Source organism: Mus caroli, chromosome 19 (assembly GCF_900094665.2).
Source record: "Mus caroli chromosome 19, CAROLI_EIJ_v1.1, whole genome shotgun sequence".
NCBI lineage: Eukaryota > Metazoa > Chordata > Mammalia > Rodentia > Muridae > Mus > Mus caroli.
The window spans coordinates 45,043,598-45,069,516 of record NC_034588.1 but is presented as its reverse complement, the minus strand read 5'-3'; the positions used below and the strand labels follow the sequence as shown (position 1 = coordinate 45,069,516).

The following is a 25,919-nucleotide window of genomic DNA, read 5'->3' as shown; positions in this document are numbered from 1 at the left end:
AGAAAGAGAGAGAGAAAGAAAGAAAGAAAGAAAGAAAGAAAGAAAGAAAGAAAGAAAGAAAGAAAGAAAGAAAGAAAGAAAGAAAAAGAAAACTAGGAAAGCCCACAAAATTTAGGAATGGCATCCTCTTCGTTCACATTCTAGAACTGAATTTCCAAGGCGGGTTGTATCAACATGTGAAAACCCTGAAATCCAATCCAAAAACACATCCTTATCTGGTATGTATCCACAGGCAAAGCCCATAAATCTCTACAAATCTGCAGAATATCACATCACAACACATGGAATACATTCTCTGTTAACTGTACTGGAAGAACAAACCTTTGGACAACTGGATGGGTCCCCATGCCATCCCATCTCGCTCTTTGCCTCTTGCTTGGTTCTCTCCTCACCTATAGACCAGCAAAGCTTTCCCATAAAAGCTATCTTTAACAAGGTACACATAAATACTCTGATTTCTCCCAGAAAGCCCAAGGAGCAACATTCTGGACACTCTCCTCCCTCCATAACTCCTGTCTTCATCCTTAAGGTCACTACTAATTACTAAAGGACACACAAAATACCCTGCAATGGCCTAAGAGTTCCCTCACACGAGACCCTACAGCAATGGATCCCTCAATGCAAAGTCAATAATGAAAATGAAACTCTGTACAAACACATAGGGCTCTAATAATCATTAATAATGACAACAGAGTGAACACTTTCTATTGCATACCAGTTATTGTCCTCAGTGGTTTTACATTATCTTTTAATCCTTACAAGTCACCCACTAATTCATTCCTTGAGCAAACATGTATTAAACACCTCTTGAGTGCCAGATCCTCCTCTAGATGCTGGGGGCACAGCATTAGGTGGAAATTTAAAAAAAAATAAATAAAATAAACAAGCCTTCCTCTCTCTAAAGCCTAGACATTAGTGGTTGTCTGTAGGCAATAAATAAATCAATAAGTAAATATTTAACATGCCAAATAGTGATTAAATACTGAAAAGGGGAAGATAGCCAGGCAATGAAATGGGAAATTCTAGAGGAAAGACTCCCAGATGAGGGCCTTGTAATCAGAGAGGGGAGGGAAAGAAGGATTCTCTGAGCACTGGAACTGTAAACCTAGGATGGGATGGGCAGAGTCACTCCAGGGAACTATGTGGTGCTTGTGATTGGGGGACGCAAGCAAAGCCTACCAGGGGCACAGGTGTCCTCTCTGAAGCATCTGTGCAAAGACACTGCACCTTAGAGATCGCTGTGGCATTGGATGGTGGATTATGATAGAACATGGACCCAGTGCTGGTCCTTACACTCTATCTTTTTCAAGAAGCATCTTTGGGAATGCCACCATGGGTCATAAAATAAAGTCACCCCATATCATCCGAGTAGAGGCCTTGATCTAAGGACAAAGGCATGGTCAGGGAGGGAGCCTTGACACAAGAGAGATCCTCAGGTGAAGATGACGGCAGGATTGGAGGGATGCATTTATGAGGTCTGTGAGCAGCCTCCAAACTCTGAAAAATGTGAGGAACTTTTTCTCCCTAAAGCTAGAGTTTCCAGGGTGGAGTGAAACCCTAATACTACCTTAAACTGGGGCTTCTGGACTACAGAACAGAGAGAATAAGGGTCTTCGGCTTTAAGCCACCCATGTGGGGACATTTGTTGTGGCAGCCCCAGGAAACTAATGCACAGAAGCTAAGTCAAGCACCCAAAGGTTGAGGTCCAGAGTTAGCTCAGTACACAAACCCACACTTGAACTCTAGCCATTGGACGTAAGGGTTCCTGGAGTATGTCGCATCCACTATAGCACTTAGCTGCTCTTACCTCAGGGAACACTGCAGTACTTCAGAGACTGTGTGTCATCAAGCACCTGGGCCACGTCCTCGGGATTTGCTGGGCCATTCGTGGAACCAGCCAAACCTTTTCGAAAACACAGAGTGTCGAGCATAGGTGTTTCCAAACCTAAGGCTGGGATTTACTGACTGCTTTCATGATTGGACCAAACCGACTGCACAGGAGTGAGGCTTATGGTATCGTGCAGCATCTCTGTTTGGGGGCTTTAGGAAAGGCTTCTGAGCTCTAATTCCCAGGCAGAACTGCGTGAGTAGAATTCTTCTAGCTCTCAGCGGCTCGAGGTGGAAATAACTTACACCTCGGCCAACTTTCACTGAACAGCAGAATTCGGTACCACCTATTCAAACGGAGGCAGGCCCTGCCATCTGATAAGCTGGCCCCAAAACTTTAACTTATTAACTGACTCCCTTTTCAGTGAGATCTGCTCCAACTAGCCTTCAACAAGCCTGCTGACAGATCATGAGACATCTCACACTCCAGGCTCCCCGAAACAAGACCCCAGGAAACCCTCAGGACATGGCACTCTGGGTGCTGCAGCAGGCAGATAAGAAGCCTCTGTATTTGGAAGTGTCCTCCCCAGTGTTGACACGATACAGAGAAAATGAAAGGAAATTCACGTGTCCCGGGCCTGCAGCAGTGGGCACACAGCACAGGGCACTAAGTCACAGCAACGGATAATGCCTGCTGTTGCCGGTGTGTGACTGCATGTGGCATGATTATGAGTATGCAGGGCATGAAGGGAGGCCTAAGGGTTCCTTGTCCAGAGGAACCCCTAGCATCAAAGCTAAAGTCAGACTCCTCATATGCTCCCAGCCCTTCTCCGCCATGCCCCATGTCCCCCAAGACCGTCATCAAGTTGCCCTCAGAATCAATGAAGCAGGGCTCACTGGGGCTCATGGAGACAGAAGCAGCAATCATGGCGTCTGCATGCACGCTCTGCGTATTTAGCTTGGGGATTTTATGGAACTCCTTACAGTATGAGGAAGGGGCTGTCTCTGATTCTTTTGTCTGCTCTTAGGATCCTCCTCCTCCTACTGGGCTGTCTTGTCCAGCCTTGATATGAGGGTTTATGCCTAGCCTTACTGCACTTTGTTGTGCTGTCTTCCAAGGGCAGTACTGGAGGCCCATTCTTGTCTTAAGGGAAACACAGAAACAATAAACATGGGGGAAAGGGAGGTAGGGTGTGTGGGGATGCTAGGAGGAGTGGAGGGACAGGGAGACTGAGGTTGGGATGTATTGTATGAGAGAAGGATAAAAAGAAAATAAAAGATATTGGTCTGTTTACTCGTTATAATATTTCATGTTACAATGTAATACAAAATAAACTTAATATTATTCTATGGGAAAGGGGATTAAGCATGAAAGCCACCATGCAGAGGTGAATCTGTTCTGTCTACATAGACACTGGCTTCTTGAACACCATAGTACCTTCCAAGTGCTAGAGATACTCCTGTGCCAGATTGCACAGCCAGTGCAAGCATCCCTTGGGCCACCAGCAGTCACCCTAGTCAAGACCCTCTGCTTCTTAAGGGAATCTTTTTCCTTTATCTCTGACCAGCCCTGCTTCACCAAGTAGAATCAGACACCTCAGGCCTGCAGAAGCAACGAAGCACCAAGACAGCTGCACAGGAGGCAAGTCCTAAGGAGCAGAAGGCTGCACTGGAGAGACAAGTTCTATATTTCTTTGGAAACAGTCTGCTCGGTTATTCGGCTTACGTTTGTCCCTGAACAGAGCAGCGAGGGCAGCTTTGAGATGGTCTAATTCACTTACCTCCACAGAGAACTCTCAGTCACACTCCCCAGGTTGAAGTCATAGAGCTTCGTCAGGATCAGTATGACCTGCAAGGGGTAGGAGTGAGGGAAGAGAAGAGGAACAAAGGGGGAAAGGGAAGCAGACTTTAGTTTGTGTAGCAGTTATACATCATATCTAGTATCACCCAGAGGAGGGCTTAGTATTTATCCTCTGCATTTGAGGAGTATTATAGGATCAAGCAAGGGGGAAGAAATTATTAATTTAATGCACCCCCAGTAACTAGTAGCATTTATTTTAATCCTGACAGTGCTTTGCATTTTAAATAAAACACGCCAACAGGAATTAATTGAGCACTAGCAGAGGTCTCTACACATCTGTCCTTCTGCAAGGTCAGGCCCAGGCCAGCTGGTTTTGTTCACTACTGAGGCCACCCAGAGATCAGAGATACACACACACACACACACACACACACACACACACACACCCATTTGATCTCAAAAAGACTCTGATGTACAAAACAGGATCTGAAAGACTAAGAGAACTGGGTCAACTCCTTCAAAGCAATTTTGTGTTTTATTCACACAAACACCTGCATGGCAGCAGGCTCAGTCCCCAGCGTTCCCTGATGCTACCTGACACCGGTCATGTGGCAACTGCTGCTGAAGCAGGTCAATGGACTTCATCAGACTCTGGGAGTCTCTTCCTGACTCCAGCTGAAGTTGGGAAATCCAGAAAGCTAGAATTGTCTCAGATATAATGAGTGTATGGCCAGAGGTGGTCTGGGCTGTCTGATCTGTCCACTTCTCCAGCTAAGAATCTGAGTATCTGACAATTCCATATCTGCCCCATTATGTGCCTGGACAGAGGCTTAATCTCAGCCTTCTGTCTACAAGAATGCCAAGGGCCATGTCACTTTTATGATGTGCAGCAACATGCAGGTGGGTAATACACGCATCCTGTTGCATAGAATTGTGTTTCTCTGAATTTAATACAAATCTCATTTCGCTTTTCTCCACTCCTTCTCATTCCACAGTTTAACTCCCTCCAACTCATTTGCACAGCAGCCATTAAACACTCCCTGAAATAATTAATTTCTTCCTCCAGGATGGGACTTTCCCCATTCTAGATATCCCATTTAAGATGTAAGAAAAATAATCAGCCATTGTATGGAACATTTTATGGCATTTAACTCACAACAAAGTGTTCTCTTGGAGATTTAGTCTCATCCAGCACACCATGGGGTCAATCAGCCTTATCTCCATTTCTCCTATGTAAAGGAAGAAGGACGTTGAAGGAAGGAGATCATGAGCTAGTATAGGTCAAAAGGACGCCATGCAAGGTTGACTTGGGACATTCAATTTCTCCGTAAAAAACGGGAAACCTCAGGCTTCTCACAGTGGGTGTTCATCTATAGATGCAGTATGAATGTGTGTGAAATTATAAAATCTTCCAAGGCACATGATATGTCACTGCAGCACAAGAGCAAGGAACATGTAACATACATAATACATGGCATTTCAGGGTCACTTGGTAGCCCTGGTCTCTCGTTCATAGCTGGATTAGTCTTTATTAAATCCAGTGATTAAGGAAGTATCAGGATTTATCACTATTCTTTTCAATGAGCCATAGAATTTCTGTCTTTTGAACATTAACGCAAACACACACACATACCCCGAAGTACTTTCTATCCTTCCTTTTACCTATGTAGCCATTATCAAAGTCATAGCATAAAATTATAAACACCTGTGGCCACCCATGACAATTTCTGTAAAAAGAAGGTCACCAACATCACCAGGAAGAAGTTGGAGTCACCATCACAGGATCTGCAAGATCAAGGTAGATAACTCCACTTCTCCCCAGGGTTATGGCCTCATAAGCTGCCATCCCTCCACACTGTTGACTGCAGACCACAGTAGGGATGCAGCAGCAGTCCCTGCTCCCTGCTTGCCAAGTCTGCACCTCCCAAGGGCTGCTTCCAGTCAATGACCAAGGGCGATAGGGACACCAAGGCATACCCCTTTCTTGGTGACATGGGACTTCCATAATGCCTCATACTGACTTAGATATTCACTAATAGACTGAACTTTGCTCAGAACTGCAGGGCAGCCCCAGCTAGCCTTCTTTGTGTTATCCTGACTTGACTATTCTCTATGAGATCAGACTGCTGCTCGATCCTGGAGTCACCCACCTCTCCCAGGTCCTGCCTGCTTTCTTTCATGGGCATTTTTCCTAATGAGTTCCTTTTATCAGATCTTAGCTTTGAGCCTGCTAACTGAAGGATCCTAACCAACAGCGTCTTTTACAGCTTTTATTTTTTGTTTTCCTTGTAGCTGGGTTCTATTAATTTTCCTAGTTTAGATACTTTCTTCATTAGAATCCTTTAATGGTTCTCTATTCACAAGCACAAACTCAGACACTTGACACTGGCATTTTAATGTCCTCCACAGCACACCCCAAACATATTCTTGGCCATTTTTTTTTTTACTTTTCTAAGCACTGTCTATGGGGGATTGCTCTACCTGAATCCCTCTGAGTTTCCTAAGATCCTGCAGCTCACATCTCTGCTTTCTAGGTCCTCATCCTTACACCACTGACTGTTCTTTCGTTGCTCTGAACCTTCCGCCTGCTGCTCTGAGAACAGACCTGAGTCCACTCTCCTCATATGATCTCTCAGAACTATTCTATTAGCTTTCTTTCCTCCAAAGTTCTGCTTTGTTTCAAACTGAGTCACACTATTTTCCACTTAGCATGCTCTCGCCAGTTCCTGGGTATTACATGAGTTGTCCTCTCCAATAGACTCTGAGTGAGTTGAAGGTACAGGTTTTGTTCTTCTCTTCTCTTCACAACCAGGTCCAGCACTTTGAAGGTTCTTATGCAGTAAGAGCTCTTGAGGCAATGACAAATATTGATGCTTTGGGTGGAAATTCCCAGAATTCAGCCTGCCCAGACCCATGGAAGATGTGGAGGATACTTTACAGTGATTGGATTTGACTAAGTGCTTCAGGGTGGTGCTCTTTGGGATCCATGAGTAATGCAGGAGCTAAGAGCCATGCAGAGGGCCAAAAGGGCTCCATAAATGTGTATTTACTGGCCCCACCCCCAGATTGTTGGATTCAGTAGAACCTGCGCATTATCTAGAGTGCTCCCTAGGGCAGCCAGAGGCTCAAACTTTGAGAAAGACCCCATCACACACAAGTCTCCCACCAGCTGTGTGCTGTAATGCAGCCACCCGTTCCATCAGTGAGACCCTGCTCTGGACGTGCAGTCCTTCCTTTGATTTAGATAGATGTAATTTAATAAACCAAGCAGAGACTAGTCCCACCAGTGTCCTCCAAGGAAAGGTCAAAACATGATATAAAGAGTTAGAAGTTGCCTTTCCCTTGGAGCCCAGCACAGACGAGCATCAATAGAGCTATGAAGAGATGATAATGTAACCTTTAGGCTTATAACATCTGCAGTGAGCAAACAAAATCAAGAGCAAAGGAAAACAAGCCCTCCCGTCCTTGGCATCTCTTATCATTCAGAGCCTTTCAACAGCCTCCGGGAAAGAGGAAATTATCAGAGAAGACTGAACATCAACACAGCAAACCACCTAATAAGCTCCAGACTGCTGAGCAAGCATTTAGATGAGAGAAAAAGAGAGAAACGTGCTCAGGAAGACACCAGATCCATACACTGAATGTTCTACAGAGCCATGGCTATACCTCCATAGAGTGCTCTAGAAGAATGGTCACAGAAGCTAAATACAAACATGGAAAATCAGGGTTCAAGAATTAAAGGAAGCTCTACACTGTGTTTTTTATACCAAGGTCAAACTTTGGGACAGGACAGACATTATATTGCTATTTTGCAGATGAGGAGACAGACATGCAGGGTGAAACAAAATCCCTGTCCCTCAGCTGGCCAGAGGCAAGGTTCCACCAGACCAGAGTCAGCCTTGCTCGTTTGTTAGTTCTGCTCTGATATTTAGTAGTCAATGATGCAAGGCTCCTGTTCAAGGTAGAGAGAAAGGGGAGAGAGAGAGAGAGAGAGAGAGAGAGAGAGAGAGAGAGAGAGAGAGAGAACAAAAAAATCTGCATACCTTCAGGGAGTTTATCATCCATTCATGGACTCTGTGAATGTTTACTGAACACGTTTTGGAACTGGAAAGACACCAGCTAACTTCTGGAAATCATAGTGTGTGTGTGTGTGTGTGTGTGTGTGTGTGTGTGTGTGTGTGTAGCAGCTCAAGGTCTGAATGTAACAATAACAATAGGAAACAGAGGTGTATGAGGAGAAAATAACTAGGCAAACTGCCAGGAGACATGGTTTCTTGCATACTGTCAAATAAGTATCTTTTGACCTAACTGGCTAAAATCCTTGGAGGATTTTGGATAATAGAATAAATGAAAATAAATTGGAATAATTCATGAACAAATAGCATTTCTTCCTTCTCATAAGCTGTATGCATCCATTCACGTGTATAAAATGTGAGAGAAATTCATGTAAATGTGTCTAAATATAGCAGCGGATCTCATATATATGAAGATACCATCACAGACAACCTCATCTAAAGTGGCACCTGACATCCCCAGACTATCATTCGGTTCCTCCGTGCCCCACAGCTCTGTTAGGGTCAGTGTGACTTCCATGTATACCCATCATCTCTGTAAGACTGTGACTTTTCTGAGGTGAAAAAGGTCTCAGCCCATGCCACATGGCATGGCCCGTGCCAAGCACAGAGCCTCACACATGGCAGGCATGATTCAAGGTCCCTTGGATGGATGATAAATGCATGACAATACAGAGATGAGATGGTAAACATCTCATAGGGAGAAGTAGAGATAACAGAGGAGAGGAAGCAGTTACATCCAGAGACTGCAGTTAGCAAAGCCTCCACATGGCAGTAGGGCTGTAAATGCTGGGCTTCGGATACGGTGAGCATCTTGATACATCTTAATGGCCTTTGCTTGCTTTCTTGCTCCCTGACTTCAAGTCTCTTTAACTTCTAGTGGATAAAAATGAATAGAGAATAGGATAGGGAGAACAGACCCGAGAGTAGCAAACAGCTGAGAGACAGGCTGTACCAGCTGTGGAACAGAGGGCCAACCATGCATCGGGTGCTATGCATGGGAATCCTTCTCAGAGAAGGAAACAAAGCATGGAATAGACTAGAAGGACAAGAAGAAAATAGCCACACCCTGGTGTGGTCCTTGTGAGTTAAGGGGGATGTTTTATAAAAGGAAAAGGGTGGTACATTGTATACAAAGAGCACAGTACACTGTAATAAAGAAGCAAGCATGCATGCAAATCTGTCACTGTGTGGTACAAGAGCAGGAAAGGGCATAGCTGGCCTTGGCACACTCTTGGTTGCCTACCCATATCTACTGTCTTCATTTTCATGTCTGCTGATGCTCCCAGAGGCTCACACAAGCCACAGACAACACAACACCAGTAACAAATGTCACTGTCATTCTCCTTTCTCTCGATCATTTATCCATTCCTGTCTTCTGCTAGATCTGGCATGAGATAAAGTGACTAAAACAGCAACAGTTTCTACTGTCGTTAAATTGAGAGCCCGCTTCACCTGCTGCCTTCCAGGATCATCTATACTGGAACTATGGAGCCAGCCCAGACCCTAAGCAAGGTTGCCAGACCCTAAGCAAGGTTGAAGTGAGGGGCTTTCTGGCCTGTTCATACACTATACCCTGTATGAGACAAAATTCCCAGGCTCAGAAACTGTAGCCTCTTTGCATCTAAGAATCCTCTTAACTTTCCCCATATCTAAATTCACTGTATCTCATTGTCCCATGCTTACTCTAGGGGAAGGGGCTTAAGACTTTACCTAGAGTCTGATGGCCATGTTGGAGATGTCATATAACAGACAGAGCAATGAATAGTGATACACCTTTTACTGGTGGAAGACAATCCAGATTCCAGAGTTGCTAAACCCCTTTGTAAAATGCCCATTGCGCCAGAGCCCAGTGGAAACACAGAAGACTGCAGGTCTGAGTCATTGGCTTTACCTGGCCACTCTAGTCAGCTCAGCTCAGAAAGGCAGGCGGGAAGCCCCAGGGGATTCCTGTCCTCTGAAAGGATAATGCATAATCTGCAAATTCATAAATCACTAAGACACTCTCGCCTGTGAGCCCAGTCAGTGGAGTGAGAACATTTAATGCCTGTAAAATTTTACTCAGAAGGAAAATTACTTTAGTTCATTAAACCTTCCTGAAAGCTTGATTCCTTTAAATTCCTGTCCTCTTCTTCCCCTCCCTCCCATCCTCTTTCCTTTCTTCCTTCCTCTATTCCTTTCTTTCTTCCTTCATGTCTTTCTATGTCTTCCCTGCCTTCTCAATTAAATGGGATAACTGCACCCCTTTAAAGAGCGCATCAGGATTCTGTATGCTTTCACACAGAATGTGCTGATCCGTCCAGGTAATGAACATTTCATCTCTTTACATTTCTTTGTATTTGGAGCCTTTTAACTAAAGGAACTATTGGCTCAGAACAAGAGTGAGGTGCTCAGAAGTGAACAGACAGGACAGGCAGGGGCAGTGTCATGAATCTGTAATGATGAGTTACTCGGGAGGCTAAGATGGAGGATCACAAATTCAGGGTCAGCTTGGGCTTCTAGTGAGTACAGCACAGCCTGGACAGATTAACGAAGACCTATCTTACAATAAAGAATTTTAAAGGGGTGACAAGGTCCACTGCTCATTGGAAGAACATTTCAAAAGCCCTTAATTCAACTTATAATACCACAGGGGAATAGGGCGTAAAGTAAACTATACCACCCTGCCCTTGCCCCAACAAGAGAGTTCTTCTCTCCTTGCTAATTAGAACAGGGACCTGCTGGTTTTCTTTACCAAGAGCAATTAGCCATGGAATGCAAATGAGACGCTGAACATAAACTTCTTCAGGAATGCTTGCAAGCATGTACTTTAAGTCTCAGCATAACTGTATCTCAGCATCTCCTCCCACAAGGGGGAGCCTCAACCTCCAGGGAATAGAAACAATGTTTTATCCAGATCCCAAACTGACTCCCCTGTACAAGATTGTCTAGGTTCTCACTTCAAGTGCAGAATGGAATCAATGGTGACGCTGCCTACCGTGAGTTTGGAATCTAGTCAGGAGAATAGATAACTAATTACCACAAAGAGATTGCAATGTCATCACTACAAAGATGATGTGTGACATTCTGAAAAACTGTGAGGCCCTCTGCCTAGTTCATTCAGGTGGTAACAATTGCTGGGGCTTAATAGAAAAAACCTCCATGTGATGCTTGGATAATTCTTCATCCTATACACTGCAGAAGGAATGCTGAGACTTCTGAAATGCACCACAGTCCACTGGCACCCCCATTTCTAGGCTGCATCATTTGTCAGTCCTTCATTAACCCACTCCATATGGGATCCAGCAAAGAAGAAACTGAGGCATCTTCTTTGCCCTCAGGACATTTATATTCTAACTGAGACGACAAGTGAGTACAAATGACAGCAGTCAGAAAGTAAAGAGTACCAAGAAGGAGGAAGGATTGTGCAAGCAAGGGACACGACACTGGTGACATACGGAATGGTCCTGAAAGCACAAAGCAGCAAAAGCAAGTAGAAGTCCAGACAAGAGCTTGATAACAAACTGGCATTTTCTTAAACTTCTCAATGAGGTGAGAGATGATGCAACTGATGTGTATCCCTGATGATAAACATTACAGACAGTCAGTGCAAAGGCCCTGGGGCAGGAGGCTGCCCAGAAGATTCAAGGATGATTACAGAAGCTGGGGAGGTACAAGGAATAGTCCTAGGAGATGAGTTCAACAAAGGAACAGGAGGTCGAGGTCTCATTGAACCTACGGAACCACTACAAGGACTTTAGTTCTTACTCTAAGTCAAACCAGAACATACTGGAAATATAAAGTGGAGATTTAATTTCTAATGTGATGTTCTAGCTGCTGTGCAAAAACGCAGTGGGGAAACAAAGGTGAATTTGGAGCCAAGTGTAACCACCCAGGTGGAACACGATGTGGGCTGAGCCTTAGAAACGTCAGGGAGGGAAGGGCATGAACGAGGAGAGGCTGGATCTGAATATACTTGAGGACAAAGCCAAAAAAATCTCCACTGAGAACTGGATAACAAGGTATAATTAAGAGAGTTTAGTCAAAGAAAACATCAGCATCTGGGCTTGAGACACTGGAAGCAGGGGACTGCTGTGTAAGATGAGGACCCTAGGAGACTTGGGAGGAAAGATCAGGTTAGACTTGAGCAGTACCTTTGAGATGCTCAAGAGATGCTGCAAAGCAAAAAAAAAAAAAAAAAAAAAAAAAAAAAAAAAAAAAAAAAGAAGAAGAAGAAAAATCACACATTAAGCTGGATATCTGAGTTTATAGCTCAGTGTGGCCAGGCTGGCCTGAAAACATCACTTGGAGATGTCAGGGATCATCAGACAGTGCTAAGAAAGATGAGATCAGACTCAGGCATGGATATTGACAATATGAGGCTTCAAAGTTGAAACAATTCAGCAAGATAAGCACTCTTGACTGAACTCTCAAATTGGCACAGGGTGTCTGCATCTTAGGGGAACACAATGATGTTTACTGTGAGAAGTCTCTTAGAAACCAGGTACACAGATGCCTTTTTGATGAAGCCATGTGGTATGTCTGTGACCCCTCTGACTATCTGGAGGAAGCTTTAAGAAACAGTCATTGGGATGCAGACAGAAAAGGCTTTGCCTCAGCTGATGTACCTCTTCACCAAAAGGGAAGATTATACAACTGCTGAACTCCAACTTGCCAACCCAAGAAACCAACTGAGCCCAACTTCCATGTAGCACCCAATGACAGGCTGTCTACAGATCACACCTCCTAAACCAGAGAGGCAGCAATGTCTCATAGGAACTGCTTTCCCTCCTACGTCAACTGTAGCAGAACTGAAACTTTTCATCCCCAATGTTCTTCCCACTGTCACAGTGCCCCACATAGCATGGCTTACAACAAGGAGCTCATGGCACCACAGAGGAGTCTGTGGAGTTTGCTGGCAATACCTAAACCTGACCACTAGAAAGCCTGACGCCAAGGTTTGAAGGTTTCTGAAGACACAGTGGCAACACAGCCAGGAACCCAAACCTGCATGAGATTATGATGCTATCCCCTAAGAGGTCTGAAAATCAAGAGTCAAGAACAGGGCTACTGGTCTCATCATTAAGCACGACTAGCCATCATACAACATTTTCTTCATGCTCCCCAAGCTCTAAGCTTTGTTAGTAGGACAGCTTAGGTCCCCTAGGAAGGCATCACCATGAGGCAAAGCATCAGTTGCATCATACTGGAGAGTGCAGTCTTTATCCATCTGTCTCATCTCCTGCTACTCAGAGGCAAAGAAGGGGTTACTGACTAGCCGGGTGATCTGTTCCTGTTATCAAGGGGAAATGGATGCTATTGTACAATGAACCCAAGGAGAATGATGTTCGAAGCCTCTAATTTGTATTATCCTCTAATTAATTTCAAGTCCTCTTATTATTTTCAAGTCCTGAAGTAAAAGTTAATGGGAGACTACAGTAATAAAAGAAAACTATTAAGAACTCAGACCCTTCAGGAATGGGGTTTTGGATTATAAGATCATGCTACCAGCTTAAAATGCTGAACACCTGAGGCACTGGCTAAGGGCAAAGGAAACATGAAATTGGCTGAAGAAAAGAGTTAAGCTGGCTCACCAACTGTGACTTCATGGCCAGTGGTGGAAGTCATTATCACAGCCACTATGCAAAATTTCCTTCTTTGTTTTATAAGAAAATGGGTGGATAGATAGATAAAAAGATGATGATAAAGAAGATAGATAGATAGGTAGATAGATAGATAGATAGATAGATAGATAGATAGATAGATAGATAAAAGATAATGGACAGATGATAGATAATAGATAGGTGATATATAAAAGATAGATAGATGATAGATATAGATAGATATAGATGATAAATAATAGATAGATGATATATACATGATAGATAGATAGATAGATAGATAGATAGATAGATAGATAGATAGATAATGGATAGACAGATAATGGATAGATAGATGATAGATAATAAATAGGTGATAGATAAAAGATAGGTAGATGATAGATAGATAGATAGATAGATAGATAGATAATAGATAGATAGATAGATAGATGATAGATAGATAGATAGATAGATAGATAGATAGATAGATAGATAGATAGATAGATAATAGCTAGATAGTAGATAGATAGATAGATAGATAGATAGATAGATAGATAGATAGATGATAGATAGATAGAAAGATAGAAAGATAGATAGATTCCATAAATGTTCTCTCTTCTCTATGTATTCTTTGTTTTACTCAGAGAATGTGGTAGTTAACATCACAACTATTTTAATGCACAGAGTAACCACAAAGGATTGTGACAGTTCTGCAAAAGTAATTAATATCACCCAGAGAAGCCACAGCAACTAATGGGACTTCATGTATCACTTCCTTAGAAGACAGTGGAAGCAACCTTCTGGTCTAAAGAACCATTAGGCCGCAGCCCAACAGCCCATCGGAACAGGGGGTTGAAAAGGATGCTCCCTGTAGTCTATTTTGCAGACTGTTATTGGTCTCTTTTGGCTTTCTCTCAGCCCCACCATTCCTTGCACAGGAATCGAACCTTCAGTCTTATTCAACCCAGTAAAGCATCAGTGTGGCTGGTGGTAGGAAGCCATTCCCTCCATGTGTCTAGTTTCTGGAGATAACACAGACCTGATAAAGAAGATGTGGAAGAGGCTCCTAGCTTCCTCTCAGGCACTTCAGCATACATGGTAGAAGCCTGGATAGGGAGATCCTGAGTGGGAAAAACTGTCAACGTTCAGCCCTTCTTCTTCTGTTCTTCTCCATGAGCTCGTAGAGAGGACCTGACCTTGCTGGGATACAGAGTAAAATAAACACTAGTGTTCTAGCATAAGAGAGTGACTTGGAAGATGAGACTAGCCCATGTGCCAGCAGAATCAATACAGAAGGGGCACACCAACATTTGCTGAGTACTTACTAAGTTCCAGCTCCATGCTTGGTGCTTTTCAGACACTAAAAGGCATATTCACAGAACTAGTAGGTGATAGACTGTCCAAATGTAAAACTCTCCCCATCATACACCTGAGAGAGACTTACCTATGTCTCCAACATTAAGGGAAGGGAGACCATATAGAAGTTACTAGGCATTAGTCATCCTTAAAGCAGGCTGATGTTTAGAAAGTGCTTTACAGAATTTGGTAGCTGGGGGAAAAGGCAAATGACAGATTAAGGAAATGGTGTTGTTGAAACAAGGAGCTTGTGACAAATGGCTGCTGAGTGGTAGGGGGTTGTCCCAGCTTTGTGTAACAAGCCATTAAAAGTGAATTAAAAATCCATTCGCTGTCATTTCCCCCAAGGGGCTTTGAAAATGAGAGAGAGAGATGGCCATTGCTTGGAAATGATGTAGGTAGCAGGCAACCCAGCAACAGGGGTGGGGACCAAAGAACCCCAGATCTCTGTGCCAATTCCTCTACTCACAGAGGCTAGCACTCCAGAACCAGGGTCAGCAGCTCAAAAGGGAAACCTTAACTGGCAATCTGAGCTCACCCCTTCCTAACCTTCTATTACTCCACCCATGTCCACTTTCATGGACTTTGATGCACCACGCTGAGATCATGACCACGGGCTCAGTGAGCAAGGGGAAGACCTGGCTCAAGAATAAAGTCCATGAATAACCATCAAGGTAAAGAGAAACACCAGCAGCCTGTTTATCTGGGTGGAAACTAGGGGGTGGGGGGGAGGAAAGCAAATGCTTTAAGCCAGATAATCTTGCTGTGAATTCCAGACTCAACAACCTACTCTCTGAACCTGCCTTACTGAGCCCCCAGCAGCCTCATCTTGCAAGTCAATATATATCCCTCCCTCAATTATGCTAACTGTGAGGAGTATATGAAAGCTGTCTCACCACCAGGCACATAGCACACTGAATGAAAAAAAAATGATGACATAGGAACAAAAACAATATTGCTGGGTATATGGTTAAGAAGAAGGTTTATTATAGATATGACAGAGAACACAGCCAGGGGCCTCTGGATGGATCCAGACTTAACCAGGCTAGCAGAAAGAACCAGGCTAGGAGTATGAGAGAATGGAAGGGTTGGGAGAGAGTCAGAGAGCAAAGAGAGAGGAACCAGGATCAAAGAGGCCAGAGCAAGTGAGAAACCCAAGAGAAGAGAGGAACCAAGGAATCACCTCATCAAAATGGCTGAGTTAAACAGGAAAGAGGAGTAGGGGAGCAAAGCTCAGGGGCTGAGAAGTTCAGTGAAGGAGGTGTGGGGTACACCAGTGGGGTATGCCAGTGGGGTATGCCAGCCAGGATGACTCTGTAACAGGCACTTATGATGCTGAGAATCTGGTGGCCAGCATCCACTTTGATATGTCAAATAGGCATCCCAGTTAGCCACTTGTCTTGAGTTTGAGACCTAACACATACCAGCGTATAACCTATACCCTGTGTTTCTCTAAGCCACAAAGGTGATCTGTTCTCTGGGGAGTGGTGGGGAGAGGGAGGGATGCCATGTCCCCAAGAAGGAGCATGTCACCTCTTTAGTGATGACAGCTTGGACCTCACACAATACTGAGCAGGCTTGCTGGCTTCTCTCTCATGCAGAGATGAGAGTTTAGGATTCCCACACAGGATTCTCATTTTGTGTTCCTGCATGGTGATGAGTTCTGCACTAAGAAGTTAACAGGTCCAAGCAAGTCCATGGCTACTGCTGTGCCATCTTTGATCCTGCCATTCATCTGTTTGCATGGATCCTGCCCCCCAAACATTTACTACCCTCCCTTCCCACTCCTTAAAAAAGCAGTGTTTCTCTCCAGGTCTCAGGAGTACTCAAACAAATGTTTTTTCCGGGGGATCAACTGTTACCCAGGTTATAGGGAGCCACTGTCCCTGGATGCTTTGTAAAGGATCATAAGATCCTCAGAGCAAACATCACATCTTCTTTCTTTGTTATTAGATCGCCAGCCTCTGAGACTGCCCAGCCTCTCATGGATCCTCTGCAAACAAAGGAAAGAAAACAAGCAATGCTCACCAGCTGTGGATTCTGCCATCAATCAAGCCAACTTCACATTCAACCCTGTAGACCACTATAGACTCTCTGGCCAATGGCCATGGTGACCGCTGGAGATGGGCCTGCTGATCTACAGCTCTCTGTGCTAGAAATGAGGACTTAGATGGTCTCCTGCCGTGACAGTCAGCACAGTATGGGTCACCTGAGGCTAGAGGCTCACTGTCTCAAGCAAGAACCACAAGAATCCTGAAAGCTCTCTATAAAGTGACTTGCTGTTTAATGACTCGGATGGAGCAGAGGCTGTCTTTTTTGAGGATTTTTTTTAGGACAGATGGCACTTTGTCTATTCATCTTAATAGAAGATTAAAGACCAGAAATTTAGAAGTAAGAAATCAGGGGAAAAATAAATAAGAAGGCTGGAGGGTTTATGGTCCTTGGCTGGGATTGTCTATGGAAGCTAGAGCTTTGAACAGTATGCAATGTTCCCAGCCTTAAGTAAGACAAACCATGCGGGTGGACTGGAGCCATATAATAAGGGTTTTAAAGACTGAACATATATATTTCTAATGCTGCTGTAACAAATAATCACACATTTAAAACCATCCAAATGTCCCATGTACTTTTATAGAGGTTAGAATTGCAGAATATGCTGAAGTAAGGGGGCCACACCCCTGCTTACTTCTGGATGACCTAGAGAAGAATCCACTGCCCTTGCATTTACAGCTTCAAAAGGCTGTCCCTCATTTCTTAAACATTTTCTCTTCCATCTTCACTGTCCATGATGACCATTCAAGTCTTTCTCTTATGTCATCATCCTGACTCTTCAGTCTCCCACCTCTCCACTCAAGGATGCCTGCGGCTGCACTGGGCCCTGCCTGATAGTATAACACAACCATTCCATTTCAGCTCCATTTGGTAAATGGTGAGGAGGCGTCTAAAGAGAAGCTAAGGAGATTAAACAAGGATAGAGAGGGTGGGCCACTGAAGGTAAATTGAATGAAATCTGCTGAGCACACTACTACAATGGTCTAATCATAGATTATAAGAGGTCTTAACTGAGGCAATATCCATAGTGAATGAAATAAAGGAAAAGAAGGGAAGAGAAACAAATCCCCGTGAGAGTAGTGGCTAAAATGTGCAACTGGGGATCAACGGAGGAAGTGCTTCTGAGCTTTCCAGAAGTCAATGCTTCATCATAATTAGGGAGTCAGACTTGAACTTGAGCTCCAAAATACAGAAGACTATGATGAGTCTCTGTAGCCCCCATTTCATACTTCAAGGTAGCTGCGCAAACTGTTATTCCCTGCAGCTCTGCAGTTTCCCTAGCTCGAAAGCTGCTCAGGTCTCACCTCTCCTCAGCTCTGTCCTGCTCCTAACCACAAGTCAGCCATCTCCACAGACATGCTTGCTGTTAGACAGCTCTCTTCTTTGGACTTGTTGGCATCTTCTTTCCTGGAGTAACATTATTTTTGCCTTTGCAGGTCTTGTGAAAGCTTCACAAACTTCTGGTCTGGATCTCACCTTGCTCTGTGTCTCTGTTCTTCCCACTTTGGCAGGGATTTTGGCCATAAGGGCATCATCCCAAGACTGGACAGATAAAGGACCATCCCACTCAGATTGGAACACAGAGTATCATAGAGATCTCAGTCTGTCTAGGCTCTTTGACCAGCATTTAGGTACCATGTACCTCAGAAGGAAGAACATCCATTCAACTGCTGAAGTGTTTTAAAATCCCTTACATTAGAGGAAGAAAAATTTAGTGTTACCATAGGCAGTGCTAGATCTTATGAAGACCTGTCCTTTTCTATCTCCTATGGAAGCCAGCATTCTGCTAGCTGCCAGGCCAAGAAACTTATCTAGACTGCTAAAATAATGTAGGCCTGAGCCTTGTCTTCATATAACTCCTAAAAGAGAAAAGGAACCTCAAGAAGCTTAGAGCATGTGATTTAGGAGCCCTTTCTCGTGTAGCCTAGAACACATAATTTATCTGTATTGATTCGCTATCATATATTTGATCCTATCTCCTTGTCCTTCCCTTCTCCAAGAATCCATGGTCACAGTCCTGAGAATCTATCTTCTAGAAAATATCTCTGAAGAAATAGGTCCTTCATGTATCTTAGCTACAGCAAGAGCTCATTCCAGGGATACTTAAGAAGAAAAAAAAAGAGAAAACAAATCAGGCCTTCCTTCATGTTGACACAGGGTTTCGACCGACTCCCTCTATGATGCAAAGCTCACAAGGTGTGCTTCAAATTACAGACACCTCAGATCTAAGAGCGCATCTCAGATCTATTCCGCACCACCAGGTGCAGAAGCAAACGAGAGAACAGGTCAGACTCCTGCTGTGGAGGAAGGAGATGATCAGATGTGGAGACAAAATGAAGGACTAAGTTCAAAGGGAAACAATGACGTTGAGCCTTGTGCCAGGCTGACAGAGTACCCCCAAGGAATTCAGCACATCTTCCCTTCACCTTGAGAATAAGTGACCTTTGTTTAGGTTACTTCATTCAAACAAGCTTGGACATCTACTATGTACCCAGCTTGGCTCCAAAAGCTTTGATAGGTTAGATATGGTTCTTCCTTCACAGAGACCCTCTACCATGTGAAGGATGGACAGGTAAGAAGTAGGTCGGTTGGTGATATCCAAACCCATGCTTTATTTTCCCCCACCAAAGGCTCTTAAAATCATTAGCAATTCCTCCAAACCTTGAGGTTCAGTGCTACCTCCTATGCCAAAACAGAAGAGAAAAGAAAGGCCTAAGAGCACTGTCTCTGCCTGGTAATGCCTGATCGTCCTGGGTGAACGTAGGAGACCTCATGGCAGAGCTCTGCTGTGTTCGAAGGGCATCTACAATGAACCGCTTGCTTTAGAATCCTGGTACCTCTCTGCCTCACAAAGGCATGGTGGCAGCAGATTTGATCTTCACCTGTTAACGTTTCCTTGCCTTTACCAATATGCACATAGAAGACAAACAACATCACCCCCACTTGACCCCAAAATGTATACATAGGCACATCTCCACAGCACACACTACCTGCCAGTACTCAGACATCCTCTGTTTCCGCAGTAACATATCCCTCATCACCCTAACCCACACTGATCTTGACATCTGTGGCTCACCATATTCCCTGGTGTCTCCCATCCTATGTCCCTATCCTTTTGGGGGGAAGGGGAGATGGCACATATTTTATTACCATTCTAAGAATTTCCAGTACACTAAGAAAATAGAAAGAACTTTATTAGTAGTAAGCTATCTTACAAATTTGACCTCAACACATCTTGTACTGGGAGGGGGTAGTAGGAACATCCTTCCCTTTGAAACCAGATGACATCTTTGTGGCTGCCTCAATAAAGAGTATAGGGAGGCATTAAAATCTAAAAGAATACAATAGAAGACCAGAGAGTACCGCCAATGCTGTAAAGCCACAGGGGAAATACTAAGGGCATCTGTATTCTTGATATTGCTATTTAAGTCACAAGATCAAGACGGAGTTCAAGTCATTAACTTCGAACATTTTCTGTCAAGCTACCTAATAAATTGTTCTTTTAATTTCAGCCCTACTCATGTTCCTGTCACCCTGGAAAAATTGCCCCCAACCTTTTAAGCCCCAAATTAAAATTACTTCTTCCAACAAGACCATCCCACTTCTTGTCAGAGATTCTCTTATTCCTTTGTGTGAGATTCAGGGTATTCTAACGCTGTAACTTCCTCTCGCAGTGTAACATAAATGTGTATTTTCTCACACTATCCTGAGATATCTGACAGAAGTTTTGAGTTTCTTGATTTTTTTTCCCATTGGTAAATAAACAAATATAACCCTGTCTGGTAATAATGGATGTCTACAAACATTTGCTTATATGTAAACATGTATAAGATTCTAGCTAATAATAATAATAATAATAATAATAATAATAATAATAATAGTGGCAGTAGGCTAGAAGTCACCAATTATCTCATTTAAACCTGCAGCTGTCTGATGATGTATGACATCGCTACTCCCTTTTCTTTCAGATATGAAACAGAACCTAAAAGGATTAAGTAAGGAAAATCTCATGATATGTAAATAGCAACTCATAATATATTCTTGCTTCAAAAGATCAGACTGATTCTTCCCACGGTTTCAAATTTCACCTCCTTCTTGATTAGAAGCTATCAATTAACTCCACATTTTCAGCACCAGTGAAGTTACCATGGCAGCTGAGGTACCTTTGAGAACCTCACCTGGAATCTCAAGGCCAACTTCAAAGTGAACCCAACAAAATCCTCAAGGACCACAGATTCAAACTCAAGGTAACATCCTATTCTAAACACAGCACTTAAGGAAGACACAGGAAACCATGGCCTAGGCAACCTCAGCTCCCTGAGGAGGAGAGCCCTGACATTTCAGGCTCCCTGCCTGCTTTCCCATGCTTCTAAAACCTGAATCCCTTGGGGTTGGAATCATAATTTCTTCTTCCTCCTGACTACCTATCCTGACAGACCTGAAGGGGGCAAGTTTTTCTCCTAAATTTAGAGCTTTGACTCAAAAGAGTAGGCTCCACATGGATAGGGGATGGATATGGGACGCACCTGCTGTCCACTCTCCAGTGTGCTGATGTGGGGAGTATGGGGTGCAATTCAGTGCCAAGAAAAACACTAAGCCCAAAATTACTGAAGGAGTAGTCAAGCAGCAAGCATTTTCCAGGGATTTAAAATGTGCCAGCAGTTTTTAGGTGCTGCCTATATAAAGGAGGAACTGTGGGGCACTTACTCAGCGAGGTGAACAACATGAGAATGTGGGCAGGTGAAGGAGAGTCAGGAAGAGAAAGAGACAGTGGGTGCAGAGAGATATGTATGAGAGGAAAATAAGTAGATATGTAGGTAGATGATAGATGAATAGAGTAGATGGATAGATAGATGGATAGATAGATAACAGAGAAATGGATGACAGACAAGCAGATGGCTTAGAAGAATGCTGTGTTCCCTAGGTAAGCATCCCTTGATATAGTTTATGAACCACTTCAGAAAAAAAAATATTTTTCTAAATTATGTTTAAATGCAGATTCTAGTTGCCCCTGCTCATGAATTGATTGAAGGTACTGGAGGCCTGGATAGCTAGGCAATCTGCATTCTATAAGCCAACAAGAAGTACGGTACTTTGAAATTATCAAGTGAGAGTCTTGCAGATCCACAAATCTTAACTATAACAAGTGTGTTCCCCTAGCTGTCTCACCAATCACATCTCTATCAAGAATTATCCCAAAGCTACTAACCTTTCCAGTTTTCACTAATTTTATCCCCAGCTTTGGTGTATGTTTCTACACAGACACTAAATTCGGATTTAATTTTATTTCCTTTTGTTTTAAGCATATCACCCAAAGCAACTGTGTAAACAACAACCAGTAAAAAGCATCGTCTCTTGAGCTGTGAACGCCTGACTGAATAATGCAGACTGATATCGTGATGGCTCCTTCATCGCAACTTGGAAGCCAGGGTTGTTCAATGTTCAAACCTCAGTAAAATTCCAAATGAAAACTCATCATTGGTCAGGGCGAGAACCATCACTACATCACAGTGGTGGGCGCCAATGGTATCTTGGGTTAGGCTCTTTCTGTAGATGACAAGAGCCTCAGAGACCAACATAAGCCAGAGTATAGGGATGCATGGATTCGAGTCCATACAGGCAAGAGGTTATATAGGATTCAAAGATAAGGCTACTGTTGTGACTTTGGATGGGACAATCACAGGGACTGGAGTTGAAGGCACAGCTTTCTGCAGTTTGAGAGAAAGCTTTACCTTCCTCTACCATCCAGGTCAACAGGGAAATTCTTGGGTGTTGCCTATATGTAGCAGATGGCCTGCTCACCAGGGTATTGTGCTAACTCCCAATCTCCTAGACCCAGGAAGAGATCCCTGTAGACTTCATTTAGATCAGATGCTCATTACTGGCTAGATAAGAATGGGCTGAAAGAATGGGTCCTGTTTATATCTAAGCACGGTAACATAAATACATGGGGTGGAGGAAGACATAGGACAGCCGTGTGTGGACAACCAATACAGTAGACATCCTAAGTGTCCATGCACACACAAGTGAAACTGTGTAAACACTGTGTATATGCGCAGGTAGACAGAGCAACCTAAATTCTCCAAATATGCTGAATTACTCAAGATATTACAACAGATGCCCTAATCAATGAAATGAAAAATGTCAATGGAAACAGGAAGGGGAGGCACCAAGGGCATTATGGGCTGGAAAGCTCAAGGCAAGCTTTAGGGGGTAGAAATAACCTCACACAGGGCAAGACTTAGCATGAAGAATGGCGTGGGCATCGCGGTCAAGCAGAGCTGGGTTCCACAGGCAAGATGCCCATCATCTTCAGTGCCTTTTTGTCTGCCCTGCTCCCTCCTTCAAAGGAAGGAGGAAAGAAAGAGAAGAAATGGAGGAAGGAAAAGTCCTGAGCACTGCTGCTGGAAGCTGCACACAGACAGGGTGAGCATAGCCCCTCACCTAGAAGCCATACTTTACTTACTGAAGAGGAAACTCATGGGACAGAGCAATTCTTCCCCTTGGCTAGGTCTTGCCTGGAGCATGCTTAGAAATGTGGACCCTTCAAAGTTCTGCCCATCTGATTTCAGGGAGCTGAAGATACTGAGGCTGGCTGAAGTTCAAGACAGAGCCAACTTGTTTTGGGCTTGTGAAGCAGGATACATGCTACTCCACAACAGAGATGGAGCTAAGCACATAGGGACCTGAAAGTCTGGGCAAGAAGTCAGCTGTGTGCCTAGGCTAGAGTCCAGGCCTTGCCTCTAACTCTGGCAGCTGTGTTCTCTGCAACTGGGCCTGGGCCACATGTCGTTCCTCAAGGCTCTACTGAGGTGTGGGTAGTACCAAGGGTACTTCCTGCAGGCCTGAGCTACACCACCCCACTGCCCAGTGCCTGCAGAGAAAGCCAGAGATAAAGATGGCATCCTGGGTAGTCTGACTTTTTTTTTTACAGAAGCCCAGCAATTCAAATTAATCAGAAACTTGCCTGGGTCCCTCCATAAATTAATGCACAGGGGCAGGGTAGACAACCTTCCGCAAACACCACTGATGCAAACATGGGATGAGGGATGAGGCACTGGGAGGTGGGAAGTACCCATGACTCCTAATAACCCAAAACTCCCCTCTAGGGTAAAAGGCCTAGCCTCACTGCCAGGGCTCGATTGTACCACACACCCATTGCTCAGCATACCCAAGGGCTGGCCTTGTTAGCATTGGGAAACTTCTCTAGTAGTCTCTAACTAACAAAATCCCAAGTAACACAAAGTGTGATCTGACCAGGGTCCTACGCAATATAACATGACACAGACTTTGAGCTACCTCCTTGTGCTCCTGCAGTGACTCACCTTTCAGCTTTCTCCTACACTGATATCCACCACTGGGTAGCCCAGGCATGCCTGGGTAAGGCAGTGCCTTCACCTGATGGAAGATGATACTGTCAGGACACGGGATGGCCCTTAACCTCCTGGGCTCCTCACCTTGAAGGAGAAACAGGAGAACACACCTAAGATGAGCAGGAGTGCCCACAGGGGCCCAGTGATCATGATCCATGGGCTGAGCAAGCATGGGAGTCAGGCAACAAAAGACAGATGTGATCCCGACATACTAATTAAACAAGAAGGAATACTCCCCGGAAACTAAATACGCAGTGGTCAGGGGAAAACAAAACCTGTTAATGACATCAAGGAGCCTTTGGCTGAGATTCCCACACATAGCTCTGTGATCTGTGCTCCATGCCCTTCTGCCTCAGGAAACACACAGGTGCACCCACTTCACAGGCTGAAGGGAGAATACAAAAGGAAGTCACAGTAAACCGGTAATCCAGTGCTTGGCACAGAGACAGAGTTGGGAAATGTTAGCTGGCATGAGAGCAAGCTCTAGTCGTCTCTATTTCTCTTGAAAGAAAAAGGAAAGGCTCCCATTGCTGCCCATGCTGGTCCTTTCAATGTGCTCAGACATTTTCACTATTTTAAAAAACAGGAGAGAAAAACAGGAAAACACGGGGAAGTGGAAAGCATGGAGTACCCTGGGCAATGTCAATTGATATTGCCAATAATGTTCTGAGCCAGTGCCCGTTCTCTCCGGGATCCACATGTTCAGAGAAGCAAGAGAAGGCCCCAATGGCACAGAACAGCAGATCAGGGACCTCACGGCCTCTGCTCTTTCTGCAACACAAGGTGGTTTTAAAGTCTCCAGTGGATTAGAACAAGACTTTTCAAATCATCTTTCCACTAGGGATTCCTTTTGACCCAAGAAGTTTTTTAATTCATCCCTGGGTAAAGAGGCATACAAGACAAATATAAAAAAAATCAAACATATGCTGGTAACAAATCATAAAGAAATTTGTTTAAGACCGATTCTTAGTATACATCTAATTTAATCATTTTTGAAGAATAAATCACATTTGTGTACTGACTTGATGGATGTGTTTGCTTTTACATAAAGAATTAAATCTTAGATGAATATTTGATACTATAGCATATCACATGGAATTTTCAATATTTTTCAGAGTTGGCCAATATTTTGACTTAGAACCATGGTACTGATGATTTTATAATCACTTGATGCTGCTTCACCAAAGTGCATACGGCAGAGTTGTGGAAGTATGAGGACCATTTCAGAAACGGTTATAAATTCTACCCAAATGAATGTCATGTCAAAACTCACTTCATGATAGTTCTGTGAAACTCAAATTAGAGACTCAACAGAAATTTCTTTTATTTGTGTGTGTGTGTGTTTGTGTGTGTGTGCGTGTTTGTGTGTGTGTGTGTTTGTGTGTGTGTGTTTGTTTGTGTGTGCATGTGTGCACATGTATCATACACACATGTGCAAGTGGAGGCTAGAGGTTGCCATCTAGCATATTCCTTGATCAATATGGCTGATTCTCTTGCTGAGCTGAACCTACAACTCACCAATTCAGCCAGTCTAATACAGCAACTGCCCTATAGTCCCCCTGTCTTGGCCACCTGAGCACTGACTGGTATTAAGGGAGGGCAACCACACCTGCCTAGATGTTTTTATGTGAGGGCTAGAGAGCTAAACTCCAGTCTTCATCCTTGTATGACAAGCACTTTATCTGTGGAGCCATCTCCTTATCCCACTCAAACAGCAAACATTTAAAAGTCAAACATTCCAACACAACACAATACAATGGTATGCTAACTTGATCCATATATGCTGACAAATATGAAGCTATTAATAGACTTGGTCTGTTTTCAGTAATGAAGTCATTATGCTTCTAGAAGACTCCCC

The 25,919-nt window shown here is 43.8% G+C and overlaps 1 protein-coding gene across 1 annotated transcript in view; it reads right to left on the bottom strand.

Moving 5' to 3' along the window:
• Sorcs3 (sortilin related VPS10 domain containing receptor 3) overlaps positions 1–25,919 on the bottom strand; it is a 593,715-nt gene that overhangs the window by 390,699 nt on the left and 177,097 nt on the right. Inside the window, exon 2 of the mRNA XM_021151815.2 lies at positions 3,609–3,676. Within this exon, the coding sequence (XP_021007474.1) occupies positions 3,609–3,676 (68 nt within the window). The remainder of the gene's footprint in view (positions 1–3,608; positions 3,677–25,919) is intronic.